The 27303-nt window shown below is 39.9% G+C and overlaps 1 protein-coding gene across 1 annotated transcript in view; it reads left to right on the plus strand.

Moving 5' to 3' along the window:
* Positions 1-59: 59 nt before the first annotated feature.
* ST8SIA6 (ST8 alpha-N-acetyl-neuraminide alpha-2,8-sialyltransferase 6) overlaps positions 60-27303 on the plus strand; it is a 221542-nt gene continuing 194298 nt past the window's right edge. The window contains exons 1-2 of the mRNA XM_004380560.2: positions 60-157; positions 711-809. Coding sequence (XP_004380617.1) covers positions 60-157; positions 711-809 — 197 coding nt within the window. The remainder of the gene's footprint in view (positions 158-710; positions 810-27303) is intronic.

Consider the following 27303-nt stretch of genomic DNA (forward strand, 5'->3'; position numbering starts at 1 on the left):
GGGGCCGCCAGGGTTGTGCTTCGCCGCGGCGGCAGCGGCGGCGGCGCCAGTGGCTCAGGATGCGGCCGGGGGGCGCGCTGCTTGCCCTGCTCGCCAGCCTGCTGCTGCTCCTGCTGCGCCTTCTGTGGTGCTCGGCCGACGCGCCTGCCCGCTCCAGGTAACCTACTGACTGCGCTTGGGCGGACTCGCGCGGACAGTCCGTCCCCGCCCGCCCGGGCGCCCCGCCGAGCGCCCTGGGAGCCCCAACAGCAGGTCGACCGACTTCGGCGCGCAGACTTTTTGGCCAGTTCGAGGAAAAGCCGACGGGCAGCGGCGGGCTGAGAGTGGGAGGTTCAGGAGATAGGGCTAGAGGTTAGAAAGGTGGGCAGGGAGGTGGCAGAAAGGCGACACTTGAACTGAGTGTCACCATTTGGGGCCAAGAGGGGACGATCGGGGTTGCGAGGGTTCCAGTGTAGGTCGCTGTGGCCGAGGAAGCTGCGAAGCGGGGACCTGCCGTCGGTTTCCCCATCAGTATTCCCGGCTCTCCATTCTGGTCCATGTTGTCCCTTCCTTCCCGCCCTAATCTTCTTCAAACTCCGTGATTTGGGACCTGCCTGGGGAGCAAGGGCGGGCGGAGGATGCGCTGGCCAGGCTTCGAGCCAGATGCCGAACCTGCCAGCGAACTGCTCCCTGCAAGGTATAGCAACTTAGTTTTCTTTCTGGCTGTGCAGGCTTTTGTTGGAGGAAAGCAGGGAGGCCACCCACGGCACCCCCCCAGCGCTGAGGATGCTCAGGAGCCCTGCTACCCCGGTACCGCGCACCACGAACAGGTACCGTCGGCACCTAGTGGCGCGCTGGCGGGCGGGGGTTCCCGGATCGCGGGCGCGGGGTGGGGCGCGGTTGTACCCGCAGGACTCGCTTGGAGTTGTCTGGTTGGGACTAAACGAGTGAATGAGTGTGATTGTGTGCGTGCGTGCACTCGTACGTGTGTAACACTTCACGCTCCCACAACCTGCCTTTTAAAAGCCCCTTCCTCGATGGGGATGTTCTTTGAACCAAGGGAAATACCACAGAAGATGCACTAAAAAAAAAGAAAAAGGGTGTCGAGCTTCCTTTGCTGAATGGTGTGTTGAAAACCCTGAGAGAAGCAGCTCATCCTGTCTTTAGTGAGGGATTTTATTGGTTTGCTTTTTTGTCTTCCGTGCTTTAAAGTGCACCAATGTCAAGATCCAGGTTTAGGAGAATGGAATGCTGTGCACGATGTTGAGAATGTTTTTGGCCTTAGTGAGTGGAAACTTAAATTTTTTCTTTATCATTCATAAGAATATTATCCACGTGCAATAGTTATTTGGCTTTTATCTTTTTTATTTTATTGTAAAAGTAATACAGGCTTGATGATGAAAGTTAGACAATAATATATACAAGAAAATACTCAGAGCCACAACACCGAGAGAGAATGGTAAGGTTTTGGTTAATTTTTTTTCAATGGTTATTTTCCATACACATGTATTTTGAAGATATAGGTAAGATTATACTTTGTATGGATTTGCCTTTTTCACCAAAGAATCATTCATAATACTTGTCATTAACGTTTTCCCAAATCATTGCCTTTAATTGTTGCAAAATTCATCATATGAAGTGCTATAATCTGTATAACTGTTTCAATTTTTAGACCTTTAGATGGTTTCCAGTTTTTGTTTTGTTTGCTATCAATAATTTTATTAAAATGTACATTTTTGTATGTAAACCTTTATCTTTATTTCAAATTAAATCTTAGAATGGACTGATAGAAGTTGAATTATTAGGTCCAGAACATGTACATTTTAGGTTCTAAATACATATTGTCAATTGCTTCCTAGAAGAGTTGCATCAGTTTACATTTTCACCAGCGGAAGGTTCTGCTTTGTCCCTCACCATTGCGATTATTATTAAAATCTTATATACTGTCCTTTTCCCTCTATTTCTCTTTCTTGAATCCCCTTTCCTCTGTGTTTCCTTCTGTATATTCTTAATCTTCTGGTTGAATGACTCAGGGCTCTGGTGTGGCTCTGCATGGTCATAGGAAGGGCCTGGGAGTACCTGGAGGACAGGAACAACACTGCCTGCCATGATATGCCCCCCATCAACTGCTGACTGAAAGGTGGGCAGCCGCAACCCACCAGCTGCTCTTGGAGAGAAAAGACCTGGTGATCTGCTCCTGTAAAGATTACAGCCTAGGAAACCCTATGAGGCCAGTTCTACTCTGTCATGTAGGGACGCTATGAGTTGGAACCAAACTCGACAGTTCCAACAACAACAAGAAATCCTGGAGTAACAGAGGCTTTTGAGAAAAACATTGGCCTATAGTTTTATTTTATGCAGATTTGGATTTTATAGGTAGCCCAGCCTTAGCAATGAACTGGGGATTCCATCTGTTTCTAAGTCATGGGACTATTATACTTACTGGGGTTGCTGCTTTGGGAAAGTTTGAAAGAATGCACTAATTAAATTATCTGGTTCTAGGCCTATTTTGAGGTAATTCTTTGATGAATTTTTCAGTTTCTCTGGCATACTTCTTTTCTACTTGGCACACTTCTTGAGGTAATACAGGCAATTCAATTTTTTATTTTTTTTCGGAATGTGGTCTATTTTATTAAGGTTTTTTATTTACTACCATTCTGCTGTTTTTAAAACCCCTTTGTCTTTTGATCTATTTGATATCCCCTTTTTCATTTATGATTTTAATTATTTGTTTTGCAGGGGTACACATTTTAATCCACCTTACTACTTGGATGTGTAGGGAAATTTGTAATTTCTTAGCTTTTCTTCAACTAGTCTGATCTTCTTTCATGAACCCCACACTCTATGTGATGATGCTAACAGTGATAATGATAGCCAATACCTATTGAATTCTTCTGATGGACCAAGCACTGATCTAAGCACCTTGCAGTTATTAACTCATTTAGTCCTCAAAAAATACTAAGAGATACAACTATCATGATCTTCACTTTATAGATGAGGAAACCGAGGCACAGAGAGATTGTGTAAATTGCTCGAAGTCACAGAGTTAACAAATTGTGTAGCTAGGGGTCAAGCATAGGCTATGTGGATCCATATTCCCAACTTCTTAATCTCCCTACTGTGCTGTCTTTTATAGGTAGGAATGTGGGTGTGTGTCCAAAATATTTGATCTAGGTTAAAGCTTGGTCGGTCATCTGTGAGAATTTAAGCAACTCTTAGTACATACTGTTTCTGAGAACAAATGTTCATTCTCAGATTGCTCCTGCCATCTCTTGCTTCTCACCTAAAGATGACATCCAGATGTCTAGGGGACAGGGGCTTAGATAATGTGGTGGTAGAGTTAAGAGTTGGGGTTATGGCCGTGGTATCCTTTTACTCTTCTAAACTCTAGGATGATGTTGTCCCTTTTCCATCTGGTGGCTCTGCATCCTTCTCATAGCCAGTTATGAAATATACAGCTTGTGGTTCATTTTTTCCCCTCAGGCATTGCTCCTGCTGGTACTTCCTGTCTGTCTTGGCCTTACCTGAGCTCCCACTGATGCTGTAGACCTCTAGGAGATCTGGTGGAGATTCTCTCTGGGTCCTACCTTGGGCTATCACTCTGCAGCATTTGCTACAGTGCTGTCTCAGCCAGTTATAGCTAGCTCACCCCATAGCCAGATTCCCAGGTATTTCCAGATCCCCTGTAAGCATACAAGAACCTAGATTGCTTCAGGAAAGTTAAATGTCAGGATCTCCCTCTGCTTGCCCCATCAAGTAGATGTGACCCTGTTGTTGTTAGTTGCTGTCAAGTTGATTCCGACTCATGGTGACCCCATGTATGCAGAGTGGAACTACTCCATAGGGTTTTCAAAGCTGTGGCCTTTTGGAAGCAGATTGCCAGGCTTGTCTTCTGAGGCATCTCTCAGGTTCGAACTGCCAGCCTTTTGGTTAGCAGTTGAGTGCTTAACCGTTTGCGCCACACAGGAACTCCACTCTGAGTTAACTTCTGCATGAGGGACTGCCCAAAAGGTGATTTATTTCCAGAGACCTAACTGGGAGTGAGGAAACCCTGGTGGCATAGTGGTTAAGAGCTACAACTGCTAACCAAAAAGTCGGCACTTCAAATCCACCAGGCGCTCCTTGGAAACCCTATGGGGCAGTTCTGCTCTGTCCTGTAGGGTCGCTATGATTTGGAATCGACTGAACGGCAACGAGTTTGATTTTTGGTTTTTAATTGGGAGTGAAGGACCACTGGTGGTACAATGGTTAAAAGCTTGACAGCCAACCAAAAAATCGTAGGTTCGAACCCACAAGTGCCTCTGCAGGAGAAAAGACCTGGTGATCTGCTTCCATAAAGACTACAGCCTAGGAAACACTGTGGGACAGTTCTGTGTCCTATAGGGTTGCTATGAGTCAGGATCTGCTTGAAGGCAAATAACAAAGGCCCCTCTGCCCTTGTTGTTGCCCTCATCTTTCTCTGTCCAAGCCGTAGCTCTCCACTTTCTTTTTTTCTCTTCTTCCCATTCCAGGCTGGAAATTGTCAGTCTTTCCCTTGCCTCATATTTTCTTTTTTTCTGCCTCAAACCTCTAGGCCTAACTCAAGTCTAAGCCTTGATGGTAAATTGTGAGGATTGAGATGGAAGGAAATTAGGAAGACCCAAAGAGTTGTGCCTTCCAGATAAGGTGGTTAATATGCCAAAGAGGGAGAATGAAAGGAATTTGGAAAATCTTTTCTCTGGGCTGTAGCTAAACCCTATTTTGCTAGTCTAAAGCTTAATATTGCCTTATCATTTCTCTGCATTGTTTAAGTAAAAAATCTTAATTTCTCCATCATTCCACAATGAATGCCTCAAAATGACTAGGTAAAGATTCTGTACTGAGAAAGATAAAAGAGAAAAATGTACTAATAATTTTCAGAATATGCCCCTATTACAGTGGATTCTTTCTCTTTCTAATAAGGTTGTCAAAATTTGTCATTGCTGGTTTGTTTTGCAAATAACCAGCTCTTAGATTTATTTACTAATTCTGATCTATTCCCATGTTCTATTTCCTTTGCATTACTTTTATTTTTTTAAATTTTATTCTTTTTTTAACTTAATGTCTTGAAGTGAATGCTTGCTGTATTTATTTTATTTTTCCCTTTTTCTTTGTAATAAAAATATTTAATACTATGAGTTTTCCTTTGAATGCAGCTTTGGACCTATTCCTTAAATTAGGATACACAGTGCTCTAGTTTTTAAAAATATGTTGTAAATGTTAAAATTATAATTAATTTTTTAAATTTTGCATTATCATCATAGTTATTTAGGAGAGGACTCTTACATTTACAATTTGTTGGAGTATTTTTCTTAAATAATTTTTATTTTGAGTATAAAAGAAATTCAGCGGGGCCCTAGTGGCACAGTGATTAAGAGCTAGGCTGCTAACCAAAAGGTCAGCCGTTTGATTCCACCAGCAATGGGTATAAAAGAAATTCGATAAAACCCTGCCATAATCTGGTGAGTTCACAAATACCCAATAATTAGAAACATACCCATTAAAACCATTGTCACTGAGTTGATTCTGACCCATAGTAACCCTACAGGACAAAGTAGAACTGCCCCATAGGGTTTCCAAGAAGCAGGTGGTGGATTCGAACCACCAACCCTTTGGTTAGTAGCCGTATCACTTAACCACTGTGCCACCAGGGCTTCAGTCAGAGACACAGGGTTGAATTATTGTGAAGTTACTCAAACGGCCAGAGCACACTGTGTAACTAACTGGCTTGGAGTTCTAGGGTCCACTCACAGGAACTGTCCAGGTCCTGGTTGCAGTTTCACACCATTTAGTGGCAATTGTCCACTCTGTTTAAATATTCATGATGATCATATAGGATCCTGTGGCTGGTTAGGACTTCCTGAACAGCTGCAGCAATTCTGTGAATGTCCTGGTTAGTTGGTGCCAAGTGTCTTTGGAGATGAGTTTACCAGAGATGTGAGGATCCCCATCCCTACTTCTTTGTTTTCCTGGTGAGGTGTGCTTGCCGTTTCTCTTCTCTCCCCTCCCTGTTATCCTTCCTCCCTGCAGAAGAACTTTGACTTGTCCCTGTTATAGAACTGGGGCTAGGAGAAGGGCAGATGTCAAAGGTCAGTTGTGTTATATCCCAGTTCACATTATGGTAGGAAGTGTTGTTGCAGTTTTTCCTGTATTGTTTTAGATGAACAAAAAGGAAAAGGAAAATCAGCTGTCATTTCAACACTTAAAAATGGCTACTATTAATATTTTGGTAACTTTTCAACATCTTTTATATGCATTGTTGTTGTTAGTTGCCATCAAGTCGACTCTGACATATGGCCACCTTCTGTACAACAGAACCAAACCTCGTCCACTCCTGTGCCATCTCCATTAGCTTTGATATGTTTGAGCCCATTGATGAGACTGTTTGTGTAAATCTGTCTCATTGAACTTCTTTCTCATTTTCGCTGACCCTCTACCAAACGTGATGTCCTTCTCTAGTGATAGGCCTTTCTTGATGACGTGTCCAAGTTAAGGAAGATGAAGTCTCACCATCCTTGCTACTAAAAAACATACAATAATTTTGCTTTGCATATTTTGGTATGTATTAGAGTAAAAATGGAGTAGGGGCGGCGTCTGACCGCCTCTAACTCCATCAGGGAGAAGGAGAATCAAGATCAACAGCCCAAGGCTGACTCCTATGAGGCAGAGGTCAGACATGCCTTCTCTCTCCGCTATCTTTACCTATTCTGACACCAACAGTCCCTCCCACAGCACTCTACTTCTCTGCTGAGTTTGATAATTCATTGCAATCGCCACACAGAACTCACAGACAGTACTCAGGATTATGTGGTTTATTATAGGGTTGCTGTGAGTCAGAATTGACTTGATGCCAACGGGTTTTTAATGGCTAGGGAAGTAACAGGTTACAGTTCAGGTTCAGGAACGCTCAGGATACAGTTCTTCCATCAGGACAGCTTCTTCCCAGCCTTGCTCACAAACGTGTCCCTCTGGCCCTCAGCCTGTGCCCTGCTCGGGCAAGTGTTACAAAGCTCTTTTAGATCTGCTAACAAGTGCCCAGAGGCATCCTATTCTGCTAGCAAGCCTTTTGCCCAAAGGCACTCAGCTTTCTGGCTCCATGGGCCGGGAAGTCCACCATGCCATTTCTCGCTGTCACCTGCTGTTGTTTCTCTGCCACTGCTTCTCAAGCTCTCTCTGACCTCTCAGCCTCTGTCTCCTGGTTCCAGGAGCTTCTCAGCACAGGGATCTTGGGTCCAAAGGATGTGCTCTCTGCTCCTGGATGTTCTTCCTTGGTGGTGGTGGGATCCTCTCTTTGCTCTGTAATTAGCTCTCTTTTAAGGCAAAACTGACCAGTCCCCTTGGTGGGCCACAATTGCCTTATTTGCACAGTCTCACTCAGGTGATTAGGGGGGAGTTGTAAGACCATGGTGAGAAAGGCCACACAAAAGTAATCCATTGTACTGCAGTTAGTAACTGTTTTTTAACAACATCTGAACTTTTCTCTATGCAATTAGTATTCTGCTACAACATAATAGAGCATGGCATTTGACTGTATGGATGTATCATTATTTATTTATTCTTTCCTTTTGTACACTTGGATTATCATTTATTTTCATTTATACTCTAATATGAATAACCTTAGAATCTTGTACACATTCCTGATTATTCAGACAAATTCGTAGAAGTGGAGAGGCTGACTCAAAGAATGTATAGTGTTTTAAAATGTTGCTATGACTTGCTCAACAATTCATCACAGTAATTGTTCCAATTTATACTTCTGTTAGAAGTATATGAGAATGATCATTAACTCAAACACTTGCCAGCACTGTGTATTAGAATTTTTTTTCCATCTTTTCTAATTTTATCCTCCAGAGATGATATTTTATCGATTTCTTAATTTGTATTTATGTGTTTACCATTGCATTTATTTTTTAATATACTTACTATATATTTTTTCTTTCCTAAATTGGCATATCATATCCTTGTCTAATTTTCTGTCAAGATATTCTATTTTCTTATTGATTTACAAGAGGCTTCTGTATATCAAAGGTATGACATTTTTATTTACCATACATTTAAATTGGTTTTCTAGTTTATTTAACATTTAATTGTGTTTGTGGTTATTTAATGTGCAGAAGTTTTTTTCTTACTCTTCCTATAGTCATATCAGAGCCCTGGTGGCACAGTGGTTAAGAGCTTGGCTGCTAACCAAAAGGTTGGCAGTTTGAATCCACCAGCTACTCCTTGGAAATCCTGTGGGGCAGTTCTACTCTATCCTATAGGGTTGCTAGGAGTTGGAATTGACTCAGTGGCAATGGGTATAGTCATATCACTCACATCTACTTTTATCAATTATGCTTTTGAATATGTATATCCTTACTATCTTGAGATAAGCATACACTCTCCATCTTTTAACATTCACACTTTTAGTTCCTCTACAATTTCTTTTGGCATATGGCAAAAGGGAGTGGCTTATTATTAAATAATTATTCTATTATATATATTCTGCTTTGAGAGTTACTTTTTAATTTGAATTAAGTTATTGTTTACAAATCTAGAAGGAAGTACTATTGAGATTTTTTTTTCAGGGCTTGACATTTGTCCTTTTAAGTGATCTCCTCCCCATTTCTTTACTTCTTTATTTTTATTCATTTCTCTGTCACTGGGCATACGTGTTCTGATATTTTTATCCTTGGAATGTGGATGATAGTCTTTCTGAACCTTCAGATATTTGAGAAAACCATTCTTATTTTCATACATGGGGACTGAAGTACTGGATAACAATGCAACTTTTTTTTTTTTTTCCTTCTGCTTAAAACTTTTGTAGACCTTGTTGCTCTAGTTTTTGACTTTTCGGGCTCTGAAAGAGAAACAAAGTCTATTTTATTGTTGTTTCTTCAAAAGTAACCTGTTTTATTATTTGTTTTACTGGATCCTCACAGTATTTCTTCTTTATATTTAAAACTTCAAAATTCACAATGCTGTGTTTATACAGTGGTCTCGTTTGATTAGTTTTGCCTGGGAAATAGTAAGCTTTTTCAGGTTCTAGCTGTTTCTAAATTCAGGAAAAAAAATTGCATTGTATCTTTGATTACTTAATGATTGTGCTTTGTGAGGAGGGTCTTCATTTTCTGTCTTCCATAGCTATCATTCTTCCTCTTGTCCACTTCCTTCTCCCCCGTGTAAACAACTTTACTTCTCTTTCAGATTTCAATTTTCTATTTGTCCTTTTTCCCTATTCTTTGGGGTGGCTTCTCAAATTTATTCTCCGTATTACAGAATTATTTTTCTGTGGTGTCAGTTCTCTGTTCTTCCCTGTCTAAAACAGTAAATCTATTACATTTTTATTGTTTATAATGTCTTTCTTATTTCAAGCCTGCACCTTTTCATATCATTTTATGTCTTAGAATCTAAGTCATCTTTTAAATTTAATCTTCCATTTCTTATTTCGTGTTGTCTTGTATTTTCTTGAGATGCAAATGCTTTCTAAAGATTCAGAAATCTTATATTATTAATATATAAGCCATATATATCTTACATTATTCTTATACTATATAATGATTATTATAATTATAATATTATATTCTTATAGTGAATATTTTTCGAAAGTATGCTTTTTCTCTTCATTTTGAGGGTAATATTCTCCTCCTATGTAACAGAATCTCTTCATAGACTTTATGATCCTTTTTTTTATTTAAAGTTGGATGTTCCTAAATAAAAAGTCGTCTCTCTGACATTAGGCTCATGAGACAGGATGCTAGGATAGTTCCTAGGACTTCTTCAGCCCACACTGGAGGCTGAGAGATTCTCCTTGTTAGAGCTAACTAGAGGAAAGGCTGTTCCATATAGCTCTTAAACAAATTTCTGAAATTTCCTAATTTGAGGTTTTAAATATGAGACCCAAAAGTTATCTCTTGCTCCCATAGCTTGGTCCCACGACTGTTAGAAAGTACACGTATTCCCAGGTAATCTGAATCAACCTGGACTTTTGCTGCTACTAGGAAAGTTGTTGTTATTGTTGTTAGCTCCCGTCCAGTGTCCGTGACTCATGGCGACCCCGTGCACAATGGCATCAGACCATTGGGATCCACAGGATTTTCATGGGCTAACTTTTCTGAAGTAGATCACAAGGCCTTTCTTCCTAGTTTGTCTTAGTTTGGAAATTCCGCTCAAACCTGTTCAGCATCATAGCAACATGCAGCCAGGAATAGTGCATGATAAATGTCACCTAAGAGTGGCACAAATGGTTAACGTGCTCAGCTGTTAACCAAAAGGTTAGAAGTCTGAGTCCACGTGGAGGTGCACCAGAAGAAAGTCCTGGCAGTCTCCTTCCGAAAAATCAGCCATTGAAAACTCTGTGGAGAACAGTTCTACTCTGACATACATGGGGTCACCATGAATTGGAGTCAACTCCACAGTAACTGATTTTTTAAACTGGTTTTTATACTATTCAAGAGGGCCTACACCCGGGCTCTTGCCATATCTGCCATCCTCATGACTGACTCCCTTTCTTTCCCCCTTCCATTCTTTCAGGGTTGCTTTGTAATATTATAAGAATATAGAAAGAGAGCAATGAGTGAGCACTGGTACAACAGCACCCAGCCCTCACTGCCTCAGATGCTGCTCCCTTTCTGTGGTGGGAGCCACCACCAACTTTCCAGTTGGGGCAGGCTCTGTATTTCTGAGATAAATAAAGAAAAGTATACAGTGGGAGGGAGAGCAAAGCCTCTCTAGTTTTTTTCTCCCTGGACCTGCTCTGTTTTGAAAATTTGCATCAGTTACTGATAATTTCTCCAGTTCCATCTGCACTATTTCTTTCCATAACCTGACAAATTTCTGAAGCAGCTGATCTATTGCCATAAGATGTGCTGTTGTCTCCAAAAGGAAACCCTGCATCCATTAGCAAGTACTCCCTGTTTCTCCCTCCCCCACCCGCTGGCAATCACTAGTCTGTTTTCTGTCTTTATGGGTTCGCTTCTTCTGGACTTTTCATATAAATGGGATCGTACAATTAAAAAAAAAATATGTACTGCTCTTATGTTGTGTAGACTTGGGTGCTTTCCTCAGAATGTTAATAGTCTGGAAGAGGGAGAGTCAGGCATGGTTTACTCTCTACTGTCTTACACTAAAAGTTGTAATAATATTTTATTCGACATTTTATGTTGTATATGTTCACACTGGGATCGTAACCGCAAGCCTTAGAAAAGATGAGTGTGAACTGGAACTTGTAAAAATGACCATGTATCTAAATATTGGAACTTTGAAAACAGCTGATTTTCACCCTTTTGCCCCTTTCTTCTCCACCCTTTAAATACCAAACCAAACCAAACCCATTGCCATCAAGTCCTTCTGACCCATAGCAATCCTATAGGACTGCCCCATAGAGTTTCCAAGGAGTGGCTGGTGGATTCGAACTTTTGGTTAGTAGCTCTTAACCACTGCGTCACCAGGGCTCCACCCCCTAAATAGATGATGGTTATTGAAACTTACTTTGGAGAGCGGTGTAAGCCTTTCACTTTTGCAACTTTGCTTCTTTGCTTTTAAGTAATTAAACCCTATATATCCTGATTTTTAAGATCCACAACACTTTAAAGCTGCCTTGAATGTCGTTTCTGAAATAACTTGAAATGAGTCTTTAAATCTTCTTTTCTACCTCTTTTTCTGCTTCCTAATTCTGTATCTCAGCGTCCCTTGGTGGCGCAGATGGTTAAGTGCTTGATTACTAGCTGAAAGGTTGGCGGTTTGAGCCCACCCAAAGGCACCTCGAAAGACAGGCCTAGTGATCTGCTTCTGAAAAGTCAGCCTTGAAAACCCTGCGGAGCAGTTCTGCTCTGCACACATGGGGTCGCCATGAGTTGGAATCGACTTGATGGCAGTTTAACAACAACAACAATTCTGTATTTAGGGAGTTCCTGGTGGCTTAAATGGTTAAGCGCTCAGCTGTTAACCAAAGGTTTACAGTTTGAGTCCATCCAGATGCACTTAGAAAGAAAGGCCTGGTGATCTACTTATGAAAACCGTGAGTACAGTTCTACTCTGACACACATGAGGTCATAAATGAGTGTAAATAGACTAGATGGCAACTAGTTTAAAATTGTATCTTAATTGTAGCCCATCTCATTTAGGGCTTATAGGGATTTCTCCTCTATTTCTGCTTAGTGTTGGTTGCCATTCTCTTCGCTTTTCTGTTTGAAAATGGATTTCATTGTTGCTTCCCAAGTTGGTATTTTCAGCCCCTTTGTCCTCTAGCTCCCATGTCACGTCTTTGATTTCTTCTAGTCTAGTGAAAGCTGTAGAGCAAAGCTGTCCGGATGAGTTGGCCCAGTGAGAGGGCTTCAGAGCCTGGGCTTCTATTGATGCATTCTCATTTGGACAGGAAAGCCAAGGCGAGTTTGAAGGACACGAAGAAATGTCCTGCCATTTCCTTTGCTTTGTGGGGTAGGTGGAGGAGGAGGGCAGGAGTTCATGAAGAAACTGTCTGGATGGCCTGCCCCTCGTTTTGAAGTTTGCTGGAGGTGGGTTTTTATTTTCTGTGACTCATAAATTCCTGTACTTATTTGACAATACCTGTCTTACCTCTGAGAGGATGGTGTGTTTCTTTTGTGACTTGAGAGGCAACATTGGGAGACAATGTGTGTCAGAGTGAAGGTGGTTACATCTCAACATAAATCAAGGTTGCCTTAGTGTTGTCTGGCCTCGTATATTATTCACTGTACCCTTAGTAGACATTTTCCTTGGGCAAACAGGCATTAGTTTGAATTTAAAGGGAAAAAAATATCTGACTGCCTGGTGGAAGGGATGAAGGAAATCTTCTGGGGTTGCAGACAAGTGCAAACATTTTGTGAGATTTAGGTGCTAACAGAGGAACTAATGAGGCGAGAGGCTTGGGCATAGCAGAAGAGACATGAAGAGAAAAAAAGGAAATAAGTATATCTCCTCTTTTGCCCGATGCAGTGATTCTTTTTAGAGTCAGTGTCTTTAGCTGCTCTGTGGTTTAAGGGCGCAAAGGTTCTACAACCTCTCATGTGAGGGCAGAAAGAGAAGCTCTTTAAAAAGCCACTGATGCTTTGGGTAAACGAGAAAAACGCTCGTGTTACCTCATGTCTTGTTTTATCGCTTCTTTTGCCATTAAGAAAATGGTTATTGCTGGAGTGTATGTTATCTGTGCACACTCAGGGTGTTAGCTTATCCAGGACAGTTAAGTTCATCTCGTCTATACTTTTGGATTAGAAAAGTCTTTAGGGAAAATATCCGTTATTTTGTTTCACCAAGTACTGAGAGTGATTTGTACACCTGTAGATATTCAGTCAGTCTTACTCGGGAACTTTAATATCCACAGGCATAATTATTTCTAAAGATAGTTTTATAGGGCATGACGTGTGCTTTTGAAATTATTGCAAAGTAATTTCAGTTATCTCGTTATCTATATTGTAAAATAAACTGGAATTCTCTAACATATAATTTTTAAACTGTAGCATTCTAAGAAATTGAGGTTGTAAAGAGGCCATTAATTATGGAAATTATTAAAATCTCTCATTTGTTGCTGGAACCAAGTAACCTCAGTTGGAATGCAAATGATACCATCACATACCATTGTTAGAAACTGTATTCAGTATTTCACATATTCTTTTTGAAAGTTGATCCCATTATTTCCTCACTCTATGGGATATAATGTGTGATCCCCAAATTTAGTGTTTGGAATATATCTTTTAATGCTATAGTGTGTATTTTGTAATATATTTGGTACTTTGTTATTTCAGGAGGACATCCATATCCTACATGTTTGTTTCTCAATATAGCTTTATTATTTGCATGTTAAGTTTGGGGGCATATTTTGTATTTTTGATTTGGGAATTAATCCAACACCCTATATTCATTTTGCGAATACCAAAGTACTCATGCTATTTATATCTGGGGAATATTTTATATCCAGTAGATTTTATGAGGTCTGTGCCAGTCTGTCTCTTTCATACTATATACTCACTGGAATATGAAAACCCAACATGTTGGGATTTGAGTGCTGTTGCCTTGTCCAGATTTTTTTTTTTTTAAATAATATTTTATTGTGTTTTTGATGACAGTATACACAGCAGTTTAGGTTCCCATTCTCCAATTTCTACACAAATTGTTCAGTGACATTGGTTACATTCTTCACAATGTGTGAACATTCTCATTGTTTCTCTTCTCGTTGTTCCGTTTGCATTAACCTAGTTTCCCTGCCGTCTTACATTCTCATCTTTATTTTAAAGTAATTGTTGACCATTTGGTCTCATATAGGTGATTTTTTTTAAAGAAGCACAGTACTTACAGGTGATATTCATTGTTTTTTGAATCAATTTGTTAAACAGGGTGACCTCAGGGGTTAGATTTGGTTCGAGGTTTGAAGAGTATCTCAGGACAGTAGTCTTGGGGGGTCCTCCAGTTTCAACCAGTCCAGTAGGTCCGTTTTTTTTTTAGGAATTTGAGGTTCTGTTCCACATTTTTATCCCATTCTATCAGGGTCATAGGAGTCTTGGTGGTACAGTGGTTAAGCGCTCAGTTGTTTAAACCTACCAGCCACCCACGGAAGAAAGATATGGCAGCCTGCTTCCGTAAAGATTTACAGCCTTGGGAACCTGATGGGGCAGTTCTGTTCTGTCTTACAGGTTTGCTATCAGTTGGAATAGATTCAATGGCGCTGGGTTTGGTTGGGTTTTGGTTCTATCAGGGTCCATCTCTTGTGGCCCTGATTAGAACGGTTGGGAGTGGTCAGTAGTAGTAGTCGGGCACCTTCTAGTTCTGGTCTCAGGGTAGATGAGGCCGTGGCTTGTGTAGACTATTGGTGTGTAGACTAGTTTCTTTTTTGAGTCTTTGGTTTCCTTCTTTGTCTTTTGCTCCGTAGGAGTAGAGACCAGTAGTTATATTTTAGATGGCTACTTGAAAGCTTTTAAGACCCTAGACACTACGTACCAAACTAGGATGTAGAACGTAACTTTATGAACTATATTATGCCAGTTGACTGAGATGTTCCACAAACTTGTCCAGGCTTTTGGAGGTACACTTTACCAAGTTGCATTGCAAGATACACCTAGTGAATTTTGAATGGTAAAATACCAATGAAGACAAAACCTGAATGTCATAGTTTTGTGTTTGGATGTGAGTATATAAAATAAAATTTTATGATTGGAGAAGGATGAATTAAACCTGGGGAGCTGAAAACATATCTATAATCATTTCTTAAAGGGGGTTCAAACACATATTACCAAAAACTGGATAAGTGGGCATGAAGTCTCGTGATATTTGTATGTGAAAATTTCTTTATAAAAGATTTAGAGATTGGTGATCGCATATCTATGCCTTCCATGTTAGAACCCTTGCTTCTGTGGGGTTTTGAGCACTCCTTGGAAAGCCACAGAGCAATGGAAACTTTTTATATAAATATAACTCTTGATAAGTAATGATAAAAAAATGCATCCCAAATGGAAAAATTCATTGTTACCCAGATCTTCTGCTGGCGGATCCTTTTAGATAAAGATAGTATGTTCTATGCAAGCAGTCCTCATGTGAAAAATTCTGTTAACATACTAACTATTCAACTGTGAGATATGCAAACTCTAAGCTGGTTTTTTGGAAAGTGTTATAAAAATCCCAAAACTTTGGGTTTTACAAAATTTTCAGCATGTTAAGATTTTCTCCATTTTCCTTAAGAGTGTTTTTTTTGTGAGAATAAAACATGTATTACATTAAAAAGATTTTTTTTTTTTTAACATCATATTTACTATGAAAAATCAGACTAGAGCTGCTGTTTGGGGGATAGTTTCAAATGTGGAACTTTCAGATAAGTTTTTAGTAAATGTGATTTTATTGAGTGTGGAAAATTCTTTAAAATGAAACTGAATTAACAATTGATAATTATAGAGGTGGGACTTCCAGAATGGCAAAATGAAGAAAGTCTTTTCAACAAATGGTAGTGGGGCAATTAGATCTCCACATGCAAAATGAGTTTAGACCTTAATTCACACAATGCAAAAAAAAAAAAAAAAAAACCTCAACTGGATCACAGACTTAAGAGCTGAAACTATAAAAATTCTAAAAAAAAACAGAAAATCTTTGTGATCTTGGATTAGGTAGAGTTCTTAGATGTAACACAGAAACCGTAATCAATAAGAGAAAAATTGTTAAATTGTATATCATCAAAATAAAAAATTCTAGTGCTTCACCATATACCATTAAGTATATATAAAGACAGTTCACAGCCTGGGAGAAAATATTCGCGAATCATATATCTGATAAAGGAATTGAATCCAGAGTATATAAAGGACACTATCAACTCAATAGCAAGAAGACAAACAACCTAATTTTAAAATGTCTGGAAGATTTGATTAGACATTTCACCAAAAAAGGTATATGGATAACTAACATGTACATGAAAAAATGCTTAACATTAACATTAAGCATTAGACATTACCCATTGTCTGTTGCCATCAAGCTGATTCCAACTCTTAGCAACCCTATAGGACAGAGTAGAACTGCCCCACAGGGTTTCTAAGCATTAGGCATTAGTAAAATGCAAATCAAAACCACAATGAGATACCACTTCACATCCTCTATAATGGCCCTATGATGTAGGAAAGCTCCCTCCCAAGGTTAAGTTTAGATGCTGAAGCTCATGATAATAGTCCTTTGGTACGGTCAAAGAAAGGTTTGTCGCTCATACAGAGAGGGGAGTCTTGAGGTAAGGGAAGAGGGAAGTGGTTCTCTGGGAGAAGATCTGGAACACAGAGAGAGAGTAGCAAGTATGCAGATGTTTTATACAGATAATCCAATTATAGGGAGTATTGAGTCTGTTGAAAATACCTAACCTTGGACCTGTTCTACCAAAGTGTGATGAGTCTCTACATTATAGTTAAAATGAAGGCACCAAATCCTATATTGCCTGCAAAGAGGGACCTCCAGTTAGCCATCCTTTAGAAACTTCATAAAGACAAGGAGACTTTGGCAGACAGCTTTCTTGTGATGTATAGAAGAGCCTGTTCGGGGGGTTAAGACTGCATTTTCAGTGCAGTCTATTCTCCTATCCACCTCAATCTAAGCACCGAGGTTGAAAGAGACAACAGAATAGGGAGTTGTCATTAAATGGGACGGGGATTTCTTTTTGAGTTTTGTAGACCTGTAGGTGAGTAGTATCTACTTTTATAGCTACAAAGGGGAAGAGAGGGACCCTTGTTACATTTTGGTAGGGTGTCATAGACCTGAAGGTTGAACGTTCAGGGTAACTAAGGCAGTGGACAGAAGAGACCTATTTGGGAGACCGTCGTCCGTTTTGTAATTTTAAGAGAGCATCTTTGAGTAGGCCATTACTTTATTAGGACTGTTGCCTGTCAACTGCAAAAGGGTACAGAAGATCTTTTTGGGGTGGAAATGTTCTAAAACTGAACTGATGGTTGCATAACTCTATAATGTTACTAAAAATCAATGAGCTGTGCACTTAAAATTTCTATGTGAATGAAATTTTTTGATAAAATAAACATGTTTGTGTCCATGGTTTTGGTATACGTGAGGTGGGTAAGCCTTATGTAAGTGTGTGTGTGTATGTGGGTGGGTTTTAAAAAGAAGATGATGCATGTAAGTAAAATTGTGTTGTTGACGTAGGCAGAGGATTTAAGTGTCTTCTGAAGAGCACAGTAAATTAAAAAAAAAATCTCCTTAGGTAATTCACATAATCATCAACAATATCCTGAGGTGAGACACACAAAAAAGTGAAATGAAAATCCTCTGTTAGCATTCCTACATTTCTGTCATGTTTTCTAACCAGTTCAATTCAGATTTGAAATGTTTATTTAAGATAGAGAACCACCACCACCAGTTGCCATCAATTCGACGCCAACTCATGGCAACCCCATGTGTGTCAGAGTAGAACTGTGCTCCACAGGGTTTTTAATGGCTGCTTTTTGGAAGTAGATCACCAGACCTTTCTTCCCAGGTGCCCCTGGGTGGACTCAAACCTTCAACCTTTTGGTTAGCAGCCAAGCACATTAACTGTTTGTACCACCCAGGGACTCCAAGATAGAGAATAGTTGCCCAAATATGAGTCCCTCCTATGTGTAGGGCATTGTATCAAGCCCAACTGTTACCAAACACAGTGATTTCACTGCTTGTACTCTCGTAAAGAATAACTAAGAGTCAAGTGGATTTAAAGCAAGGCATAGTTTATTACTTGCAGGGAGTAAGGAGACGGGGATCTCTCTCAAAGCGCTGTCTCACCAAACAAAGGGCTGGAGGAAGTTCTGTACTATGCAGGAAAGGGGAAGTCATACATAGTCATTAATTTCATACATATTCAAAAAGAGGTCCGGCTAGGATTTGGTACAGAAGTGGCTGACGGACTTCTTACTTCTGAAATGGGCTCGGTCACTGCTCAATGACATATGTCTGGTGATTTTGGTTCTTTGGCACGGGTCTTTTGGTTCCTAGGCAATACTTATTATGGGATGGGGCCATCTGGCAGTCAACCTGGTCTCTTACAGTGCGTGCCCAGGATTCTAGTTTTAATTGGTTGATCTTAAAGATGGCTGCAAGCAGAAAGATTGGGAGGAAATTGTAACCATGAATGAGGTAAACAGTGTTTTGACACCATTCTTCTTCTAGAAAAATTTTTAGCTGACATAACTTGTTCCTTAAAGCCTTTTCTGTCCCTAGCTGTTCTCACAACCAGAATCAAAGAGTTGCAGCAATTACTGGGTTTAGCAGCTTTATATGCATTTAATTCTCATAATGTGTAGTATGTAGGACTACTAATATTCCCACTTTACTAAAGAAGATACAGAGATACAGAGGGATTAATAACTTGCCCCTGGCTAAATACTTGAAAGGAGTAGCAAACTGACTTCAGAGGCTGTGTGTTTTATGTTCTTTGTCCTTGAGAGATTTAGGGTGCAGGTGGCTAAACAGGGCCCCTGTGTGCTCACTGTGCCCCATGTTAAGTGCAGTGCGATCTTTCTGGACAGTGTTCAGCTGCTAACCTAAAGGTTGGCAATTTGAACCCACCCCGTGGCTCTGCTGAAGACAGACCTGGCAATCTGCTCCCGAAAAGATTACAGCCAAGAAAACCCTATGGAACAGTTCTGCTCTGTCACATGGGGTAGCTGTGGGTTGGAAATTGACTCTGGCATCCAACAACAACAACAACAAAGAGTCTGGAGAGGAAGGCAGTGAGTGATCACTAATGCCTGAGGCTTGTGGGGATGATGGAACTGTGCCTGGGAGCCCATAGATCATCCTGGGAGGCAGGGGCCTCACCCACAGGAGGTCTTAGAATCCATTCAGACCGTGAAGTCAGACTTTGAGAAGTCAGAAGTGCAGCAGCGACAAGGAATGCAGGATAAACCTTAGCCAGGCTATCAGGACATCCAGATACCTGTGCTCCTAGGTGCTAATGGAGGCCCCCGGGACCCTTCTTGAAAAGAACCTGGTAAGAAGCCTTCCTCAGCGCTGCGAGTCCTTTATGTTGCTGAATCTGGGAGGTTAGAGCCTCCCCACTCTCTGTGGGTGGGTCAGAGAGGCTGTGCACAGCCTCAAGGGCTGAAACGGTGTGTTCTGGTGCCCACCTTCACAAAGTAGCCCTTTCAAGTTACAAGTGAGATCAGAAACCACGTCAGTGAAAGTACACTGAGACCTCATTATGTGCTTAACCCAAGATGGAATTAAACCAGCTTAGAGAGTTTACCTCTCACCTTCTCACTGGCTTTATTTAACTCTTGTGTGTGTCTTCCTCTGTTATGAGCACAAGCTCACCCATTATTCCCACCCCGCGTTGTCTGTGGTGGCGAGGGTGCCCTGTACTGTAAGGATGGTCCAAGGAACACACACATCCACCCCGCTCACCATGAGTTTCATTAAGATCAAGTCTCCTAAGGAAAGAATGCGTTTGCATCCAAACGATTCTATCCTGGCTCACTCAAGAAGATGATTTTCTTTTCTTTTGAAAATATTCTTCCCAGCAGTACTGACTGCAGCACACAGTCAAAGGTTATTAATGGCTTCGTTTATCCATTCAGTGGATATTTATGCTGCAGAAGACCTGTGCTCTTATCTTAGAGTCTAGGCGCCAGGAAGGTGGATATGCAGGAGGTATTTGATTTGGGTAAAAACGTACATCTTTCCTTGAGGAGGCAGTTGTTAAGTTCAGCTCAGCATCGTGTCAAAGCACATTAATCCTCTAATCTCCAAACATTTTCTGAGGCTCCTCTCTGTGTTAGAGTGCCAGGATCTGTGTACATAACACAGAACAAGCTGCAGACACAGCCCACAAGGGGTCCTCGGTCTAGAGAGGGAGAGACAACAGGCATGCATAGTGACAACCCAGTGTAAGTGCTTCTTTTGAAATACATCCAGGGAATTGTGGCAGCCCTGTCAAGGGAAGTCAGGGAAGGCTTGACAGGTAAGGGTGCCTGAACTAAGTCTTGAAGGATAAATAGGAGTTCCATGGGCAGACGAAGAAGGAAGTAGACATTCATGACATGTGCAAAGGTTTTGGGATATAAGACCAAGGTGAGTTTGTGCAGCTGAAAGTAAATCAAAATACAGATTGAGGAGTGGTGAACACAAGATTTTAAAAGGTAGACAACAGCTAGAAAACAAAAGGCATGCTTTGCTAAATAATTCAGGTGCTATTTTACAGGTGGAGTCCCTGGGTGGTGTAAATGGTTAATGCACTTAGCTGCTAACCCAAAGGTTGGAGGTTCGAGTCCACCCAGAGACACCTCAGAAGAAAGGCCTGGAAATGTACTTCTGAAAATTCAGCCATTGAAAACCTTACGAAGCCCAGTTCTACTGTGACACACATGGGGTCACCATGAGTTGGAGTTGACTTGATGGCAACTGGGGTTGGTTTACAGGTAGTGGAAACTCTCTGAAGTATGGAGACATGGTGACATGATGAAGCTTGTAATTTAGAAAGATGACTCCAGGATTAGTGTGAGGCAGGGCTGATATTTAGCTGAGATGGCCATATCAGTTATTAAATATTGAACACCAGTAGCCCCAAGCCCCAAGTGCCCCACCCTGGCCTTCCTCCCCCTTTTCCCACAAGTACCAGGTATAAATACCTGGCTCAGCAGGTACCTGTACTGTGCACCCTGCCCTGCATCATGGACCATATATTTCTGATTGGTTGGGGTGTGTCTTAGTTATCTAGTGCTGCTATAACAGAAATACCACAAGCAGGTGACTTTAACAAATAGAAATTTATTTTCTCACAGTTTAGGAGGCTAGAAGTCCAAATTCAAGGTGACAGGCCTAGGGGAAGGCTTTCTCTCTGTTGGCTTGGCGGTGGGGGCGGGGGGGAAGTCCTGGTCTCTTCTGAGCTTCTGCTCCTGGGCAGTCTTCATGTAGCTTAGCATCTCTCTTCCCCTATCTCTGCTTCTAGCTTGCTTTAATCTCCTTTGCATCTTGAAAGAGATTGATTGAAGACACACCCTATACTAATCCTGCCTCATTAACATAACAAAGACAACCCATTCCCAAATGGGATTATAACCGCAGGCATAGAGGTTAGGATTACATATTTTTGGGGGACACAATTCAATCCATAACAGTATATTGTGAACATCCCCCCGTGTGAAAAGATGGATTGAAAGGGAAAGAAATTGAAGGCAGAGAAAACAGGAGATTATTTACAAACTGAAACGAGGACAGGCCTGAGCTAAAACCCATGAGCTGGAGTGGAGCAGAAGTTTAAGGAGAAACATTAGGAGTTTGAATCCTCAAGTTATGAAGATTGAGTCATATAATGCGGTTTGTCTGTACTTTCAGTGACCTAAATTGACGTGTGTTTTTTGTAAGGTAAGGAGCCCTGGTGGTGCAGTGGTTAAAAGTGCTGAGCTGCTAACTGAAAGATCAACTATTCAAACCCACCAGCTACTCTGTGGGAGAATGATGTGGCAGTCTGCTCCTGGAAAGATTACAGCCCTGGAAACCCTATGGGGCAGTTCTACTCTGTCCCATAGGGTTGCTATGAGTTGGAATCTACTCCATGGCAATGGGTTTGGTTTTTGGTATTTGTAATGTGGGAGGGCAACTTTCATGCAGTGTGAAGAGAATCCCAAACCCTCAGTGGAGGCAGACTTAACAGTTTTTGAAATTCAGATTTATTCAAGGTAACTTCTCTTAACTGATGTCTGGAGGGGACTGGCAGAGTGTTAGTGGGTTTAAGTAGCACACTTCTAGAGTGGTCACATGATTTTAGTGGTTAGAATTCTGGACGGTGTGTGTGTGTGCCTGCACTTGTGTGAGATAGCTATTTTGAGCTAAGAGAAATAGAAGTCCTGAAGAGGCCAGAGTGGAGGAAGATGAGTCTAGATTCTCTTCTTTCTTCAAACCATCCTAACTGTATAACCCTAGGAAATTTAGTTAACTTATCACATACATCCTATATCTATCTCTCAAGGTTGTCAGGAGAATTAAGTGAGATAATGTATTTAATGCACTCAGAGCCTGGCAGAGAGTAAACGCTAAATAAATGAGAGTTCTCTTTCGTGTCTTAGTAGGAGACTCATAGCAAATTCTGCCTAATTATTGTCTGTCCATGGTGTTTGGAGCCCTGGTGGTGCAGTGGTTAAGAGCTTGGCTGCTAACCAAAAGGTTGGTGATTCGAATCCATCAGCTGCTCCTTGGAAACCCTATGGGGCAGTTCTACTCAGTCCTATAGCGTTGCCATGAGTTGGTATCAACTCGATGGCAACAAGTTTTATTTAGGTTTTTATGCTGTTCCAGATTACCAATGGTATGTTCTCTAATAAGAATTAAACTTTGTACATGAAAAGCAGTTACTAATGTTATTTATGTACAGACAAACACCTCATGAGATTTGTTTCCTTGGTTCAGATATCTTAGGGTCATGGTTTCATTGGTTATTTCAGGCAGTTGGCCTAATATTATTGTTAGTGTTTCTATTCCACATCTTAGTTTGCTGTATGGTGCCTGGGTTCTTAAAAACCAGATGATGCCCAATTACCATTTGTTGAGCTTTTTTGATAAAAGATTCCATAACAAGGTCATGATCCAAAGGAAAGAATGCTGAGAGAATTGTATATAATTCTCCTGGAATCCAGATTTCTGATTTTCATGGAAGTTGAGGCAACCCACACAGGACATCGCCTTTGGGTGTCCTCTTGAACCTCGAGTTTTGAGGGAAAGAAAAAAAAAGTTCCTGAAGCTACTTTGAGTCAAACAGTGGTCCAGATAAACCAGTAAGACCATTTTGCTCTAGGTATTGTGCTTTTTTTTGAAGATTTCAGTCTGTTTTAGGAAACTAACTTCAAAGATCAGACTGAGAGTTACGTTTAGGGTAAATTAGTAATTAGTTTAGTCAGTCTTTAAGACAATGTTGTATGAAATACCTGTCTAATGTTTGAAATCAAACTGTCACCCTCTTACGATGCAGAAAATTATGTATTTTAAAGAAACCAGATTCTCAGAGGAGATCGACCTCATGGCTCAGACTCCATTTTGTCTTAGGTTCCACTTCTGCTTCTGAAAAAGTGACCCGTGACCAAGGAGAGGCAGCTTGCCCTTGGGAAGAACTCTTAGTATGTTTTAAAGAGATTAACTGAAGACTTCAGCAGAAGTCCATCCTGTATTATCTTGGTAATCATGAATTCTCTAATGGAAACTTTGTTATCACATGTAAATTTTTCTATATTTTCTGTTGCTTCTAGACAAACTTTGTGTGCTCCTTATGGATATGTATTTCTGTGTGATACATCCAACTATACTAATTTAGATGATCCCTTTCCAACTGATAGTGAATTTGTGTGGGCAATCTCTTGTTTAGATTCCTGATGAATGTGTGGACAATGCACTCTGAGAACTTTAGAATTATCTTTAAGTAACAATGCTAGTAAATATTGAAAGGGTAATGTTAAATTGTTACACATTGTAAAATGAAAGTCAGAAGAAAACTCACTGGTCCAACACTCAGGGTATCGTTGGTAGCTTTAATTCCTACTTATGGTATATTTGAATTGGAGAAATCTTTAAGAAAATTTGTCAGTCACTATGGGCCAAATAACAGATGAGATGGAAGCACAACAGTGATCTCTGATCTCATAAGCCAAGGTGACATGAGATAACAAAATAGCCTTAGATTTTTTTTATTAGTGTAGTCTGTGCTGTAGCAAATACCTCTTGTTACATTTGGATAAATAACACAGGAGAAGTAGAACAAGAATTAGACAGCAAGCTACTTGCTTACACACTGTAATACTCTTACAAACACCAGATTTGTTTGGTTGGTTACCATCATGAATAAGTACATGGGCTAAATCACTATTGCAAGGAATAGTAATATTCTTAGTCTACATCCTGATAGTATTAGGCATAATAAAATCTATCCTCTATTGTGTTGTACACTTAAAAGACAAAGAACGCCTCTGGCTAAAATGTTGATGTACATTGAGTCTGCTCATTCCAGCAATGCCATTGATGAGAACATTGCTCTTACTTAATAATCTGGTGAAGAACCAGACGGTATCCGGTGAAAAACCAGCACCGTGAGTTTAAAGAGCCTGCAATGGCCGCCATCTAGGAGCTCAACTAAGTCCAGATAATTGATCATGGATGTGTTATCTCCAATGTCCGATCAAAAGGAGAGACTGATTTAGGAAATAAAATTGGAGTTATTATGCTCTCTCCTTGAGCATAAAGAATGTGACCCAGCTGGAACTGTGCTCACAAGGACTCACAAGGACACATCAACTGGGCCCTTAGGTATAAAGACAATAGCTAAGATAATCTTGGAAAATATCTTTTAGGGAAACTTTCACATAAAGCTGATCAAACACAACACAAAAAGGCTTTCCACTCTTGTCTTTTTCTGTTAGCATTTAGTGAATAGAAATTTGTCAGACCGATGAAGACCCTCCTGATTCTTGTTACTGAAACCTGTACCAAAGATGGTTAAGAAAGACAATTCAAAATGTAGGATCACAGTTTCTAGCGAATCTGAAAAGGCTAAGCTTTCAATAGTTTTGCCCATTTGTAATGTTAATATATACTGATGGCTCTGTAACTGTTCTTTGGACTCAGGCAGACATGGCTGTGGCAGCATGCGTGTCTGTTTTCCCATTCTTGCTTATTCTGTAATATTCTTTGGACTCGGGCAGACTTGGCTCTGGCAGCATGGTTGTCCATTTCCCACTTCTGCCCTTTTTGAATATATGCAGAACAAACCTTTCTTTTTGCTTTTCTAAAAAAAAAAAAAGAATTAAATGTTATATTAATTTAGAAACACCTAAGTGTAGTGCATACTTAAGTTACATATTTTGAGACATAAGCCACCAGTACCAGTTGCCATTGACCTGAAGGCAATTCATGGTGACCCCATATGTATCAGAGTAGAACTTTACCCTGTAGGGTTTTCAATGTCTAATTTTTTTTTTGGAAGTAGATCACCAGGCCTTTCTTCTCAGGTGCCTCTGGGTGGACTTGAACATCCAACCTTGTGGTTAGCAGCAAATGCATTAACTCTTTGCATCGCCTAGGGACTCCACATGAGCCAGTGTGCCCTATTATTAAGTCAATTTTTAGTTTTTGCTAAATAGTGCATTAAATAATTAAAAAGCCAAAAGTACTATTAAATAATTTATTCTAGGAAAAAAATATGGCTTAGACTTGTGTCTGGCACCTAGTAAGTACTATTTCTGTAAGTGTCATCTATTAGTCATACAAGACTAAAAATGAAATATAGCAATTCTATGCACCAATCTTCACCACCCCTAGGACAATAATTTTCAACCCCTTTAGCTATTTTTCCTGATGCTTACCTCCATATTTCTAAATAATGTGTTTCTAATTTTTTTTCTTGATTTTCTAAATTTAAGACTTGTATGTTGAAATCTATTTATCACAGAAATAGACTTAGCCCTCTTATTATCTATCCCCTCACCAAAAGACACACAGACATTTCTGTTCCCCTACTTTCTTCTTATAGTTCTACCAATTTTTTTAAGTCTATATTCAGTTCCCATTGTGTGAGTTTGTAAATACAGTTCACAGCTGAGCCATGTAGTGAACTATGATTATATTTTGTTCCCTTGTTTTTTCTATGGTAAGTTGCCTAATTTTTGTGACCTAACATATGTTCCATGTTCACTGAAGAAGAATGTATATCCTGCTGTGGTTGAATAGAGTGTTCTGTATATGTCTGTTAGGTCTAGTTGTTTTATAGTGTTCAAGTCCTCTATTTTATTATTTGTCATCTGTCTAGATGTTCTATTATTGAAAGCAGTATATTGAAGTCTCCAACTATTATTGTAGATTAGAACTGTTTTTTACTACTTGCAGTTCTGTCAATTCATGTCTTATATTTGGGGCTCTGTTGTTAGGTGCCTGTATGTTTATACTTGTTATATTTTCTTGATGAATTGACCCGTTTATCATTATCTAATATCCTTCTTTGTCTCTTGCAATAGATTTTTTGACTTCAAATCTGTTTTGTCTGGTATTAATGTAGCCAACACAGCTCTCTTTTGGTTACTATTTGCATAGCATATTTTTTTCCATCCTTTCACTTTCAATCTATTATAGTCTTTGGAGGTATACTAGGTATCTTGTAGACAGTATGTAGTTGGATCATGTTTCCTTATCCATTCTGTCATTCTCTGCCTTTTGATTGGAGAGTTTAGACCATTTACACTTAAAGTAATGACTGATAATGAAGAACTTCTGCTGTTTTACTATTTGTTTTCTGTGTCTTATACTTTTTTTCTCCTTCATTTCCTCCAGTGCTGCCAACTTTTGTGTCTGGTTTATTTTTTGTAGTGAATAATTTAGATTCCCTTCTCATTTCTTTTGTGTATATAGTTTTTGATATTTTCTTTATGGTTACCATGGGGATGATATTTAACATCCTAAATTTATAACCACCTAGTTTAAATTAATACAATTCAACTTCACTAACATACAAAAACTCTCTTCCTATATCATTATTCCTCCTACATCTTTTATGTTGTTGTTTTTAAAAATCATATATTTATACATTGTGTGCCCAGTAACATAAATTTATAATTTTTTATGCATTTTTCTTTTAAATTATGTAGGGACAACTAGTAGAGTTACAAACCAAAAATATTGTAAAACTGGCCCTTATATTTGCCCATGAAATTACCTTTACTGGAAATCTTTTTCTTCCTTCATGCAGGTTTCAGTTGCTGTTTAATATCCTTTTATTTCAATCTGAATGACTCCCTTCAGCATTTCTTGTAGAGCAACCTCATGTAATGAACTCACTCAGCTTTTGCTTATCTGGGAATGTCTTTATTTCACCCTCATTTTTTTTTTTTTTTTTTT

This window comes from Trichechus manatus, unplaced genomic scaffold (genome assembly GCF_000243295.1).
Source record: "Trichechus manatus latirostris isolate Lorelei unplaced genomic scaffold, TriManLat1.0 scaffold00075, whole genome shotgun sequence".
NCBI classification, from domain to species: Eukaryota; Metazoa; Chordata; class Mammalia; order Sirenia; family Trichechidae; genus Trichechus; species Trichechus manatus.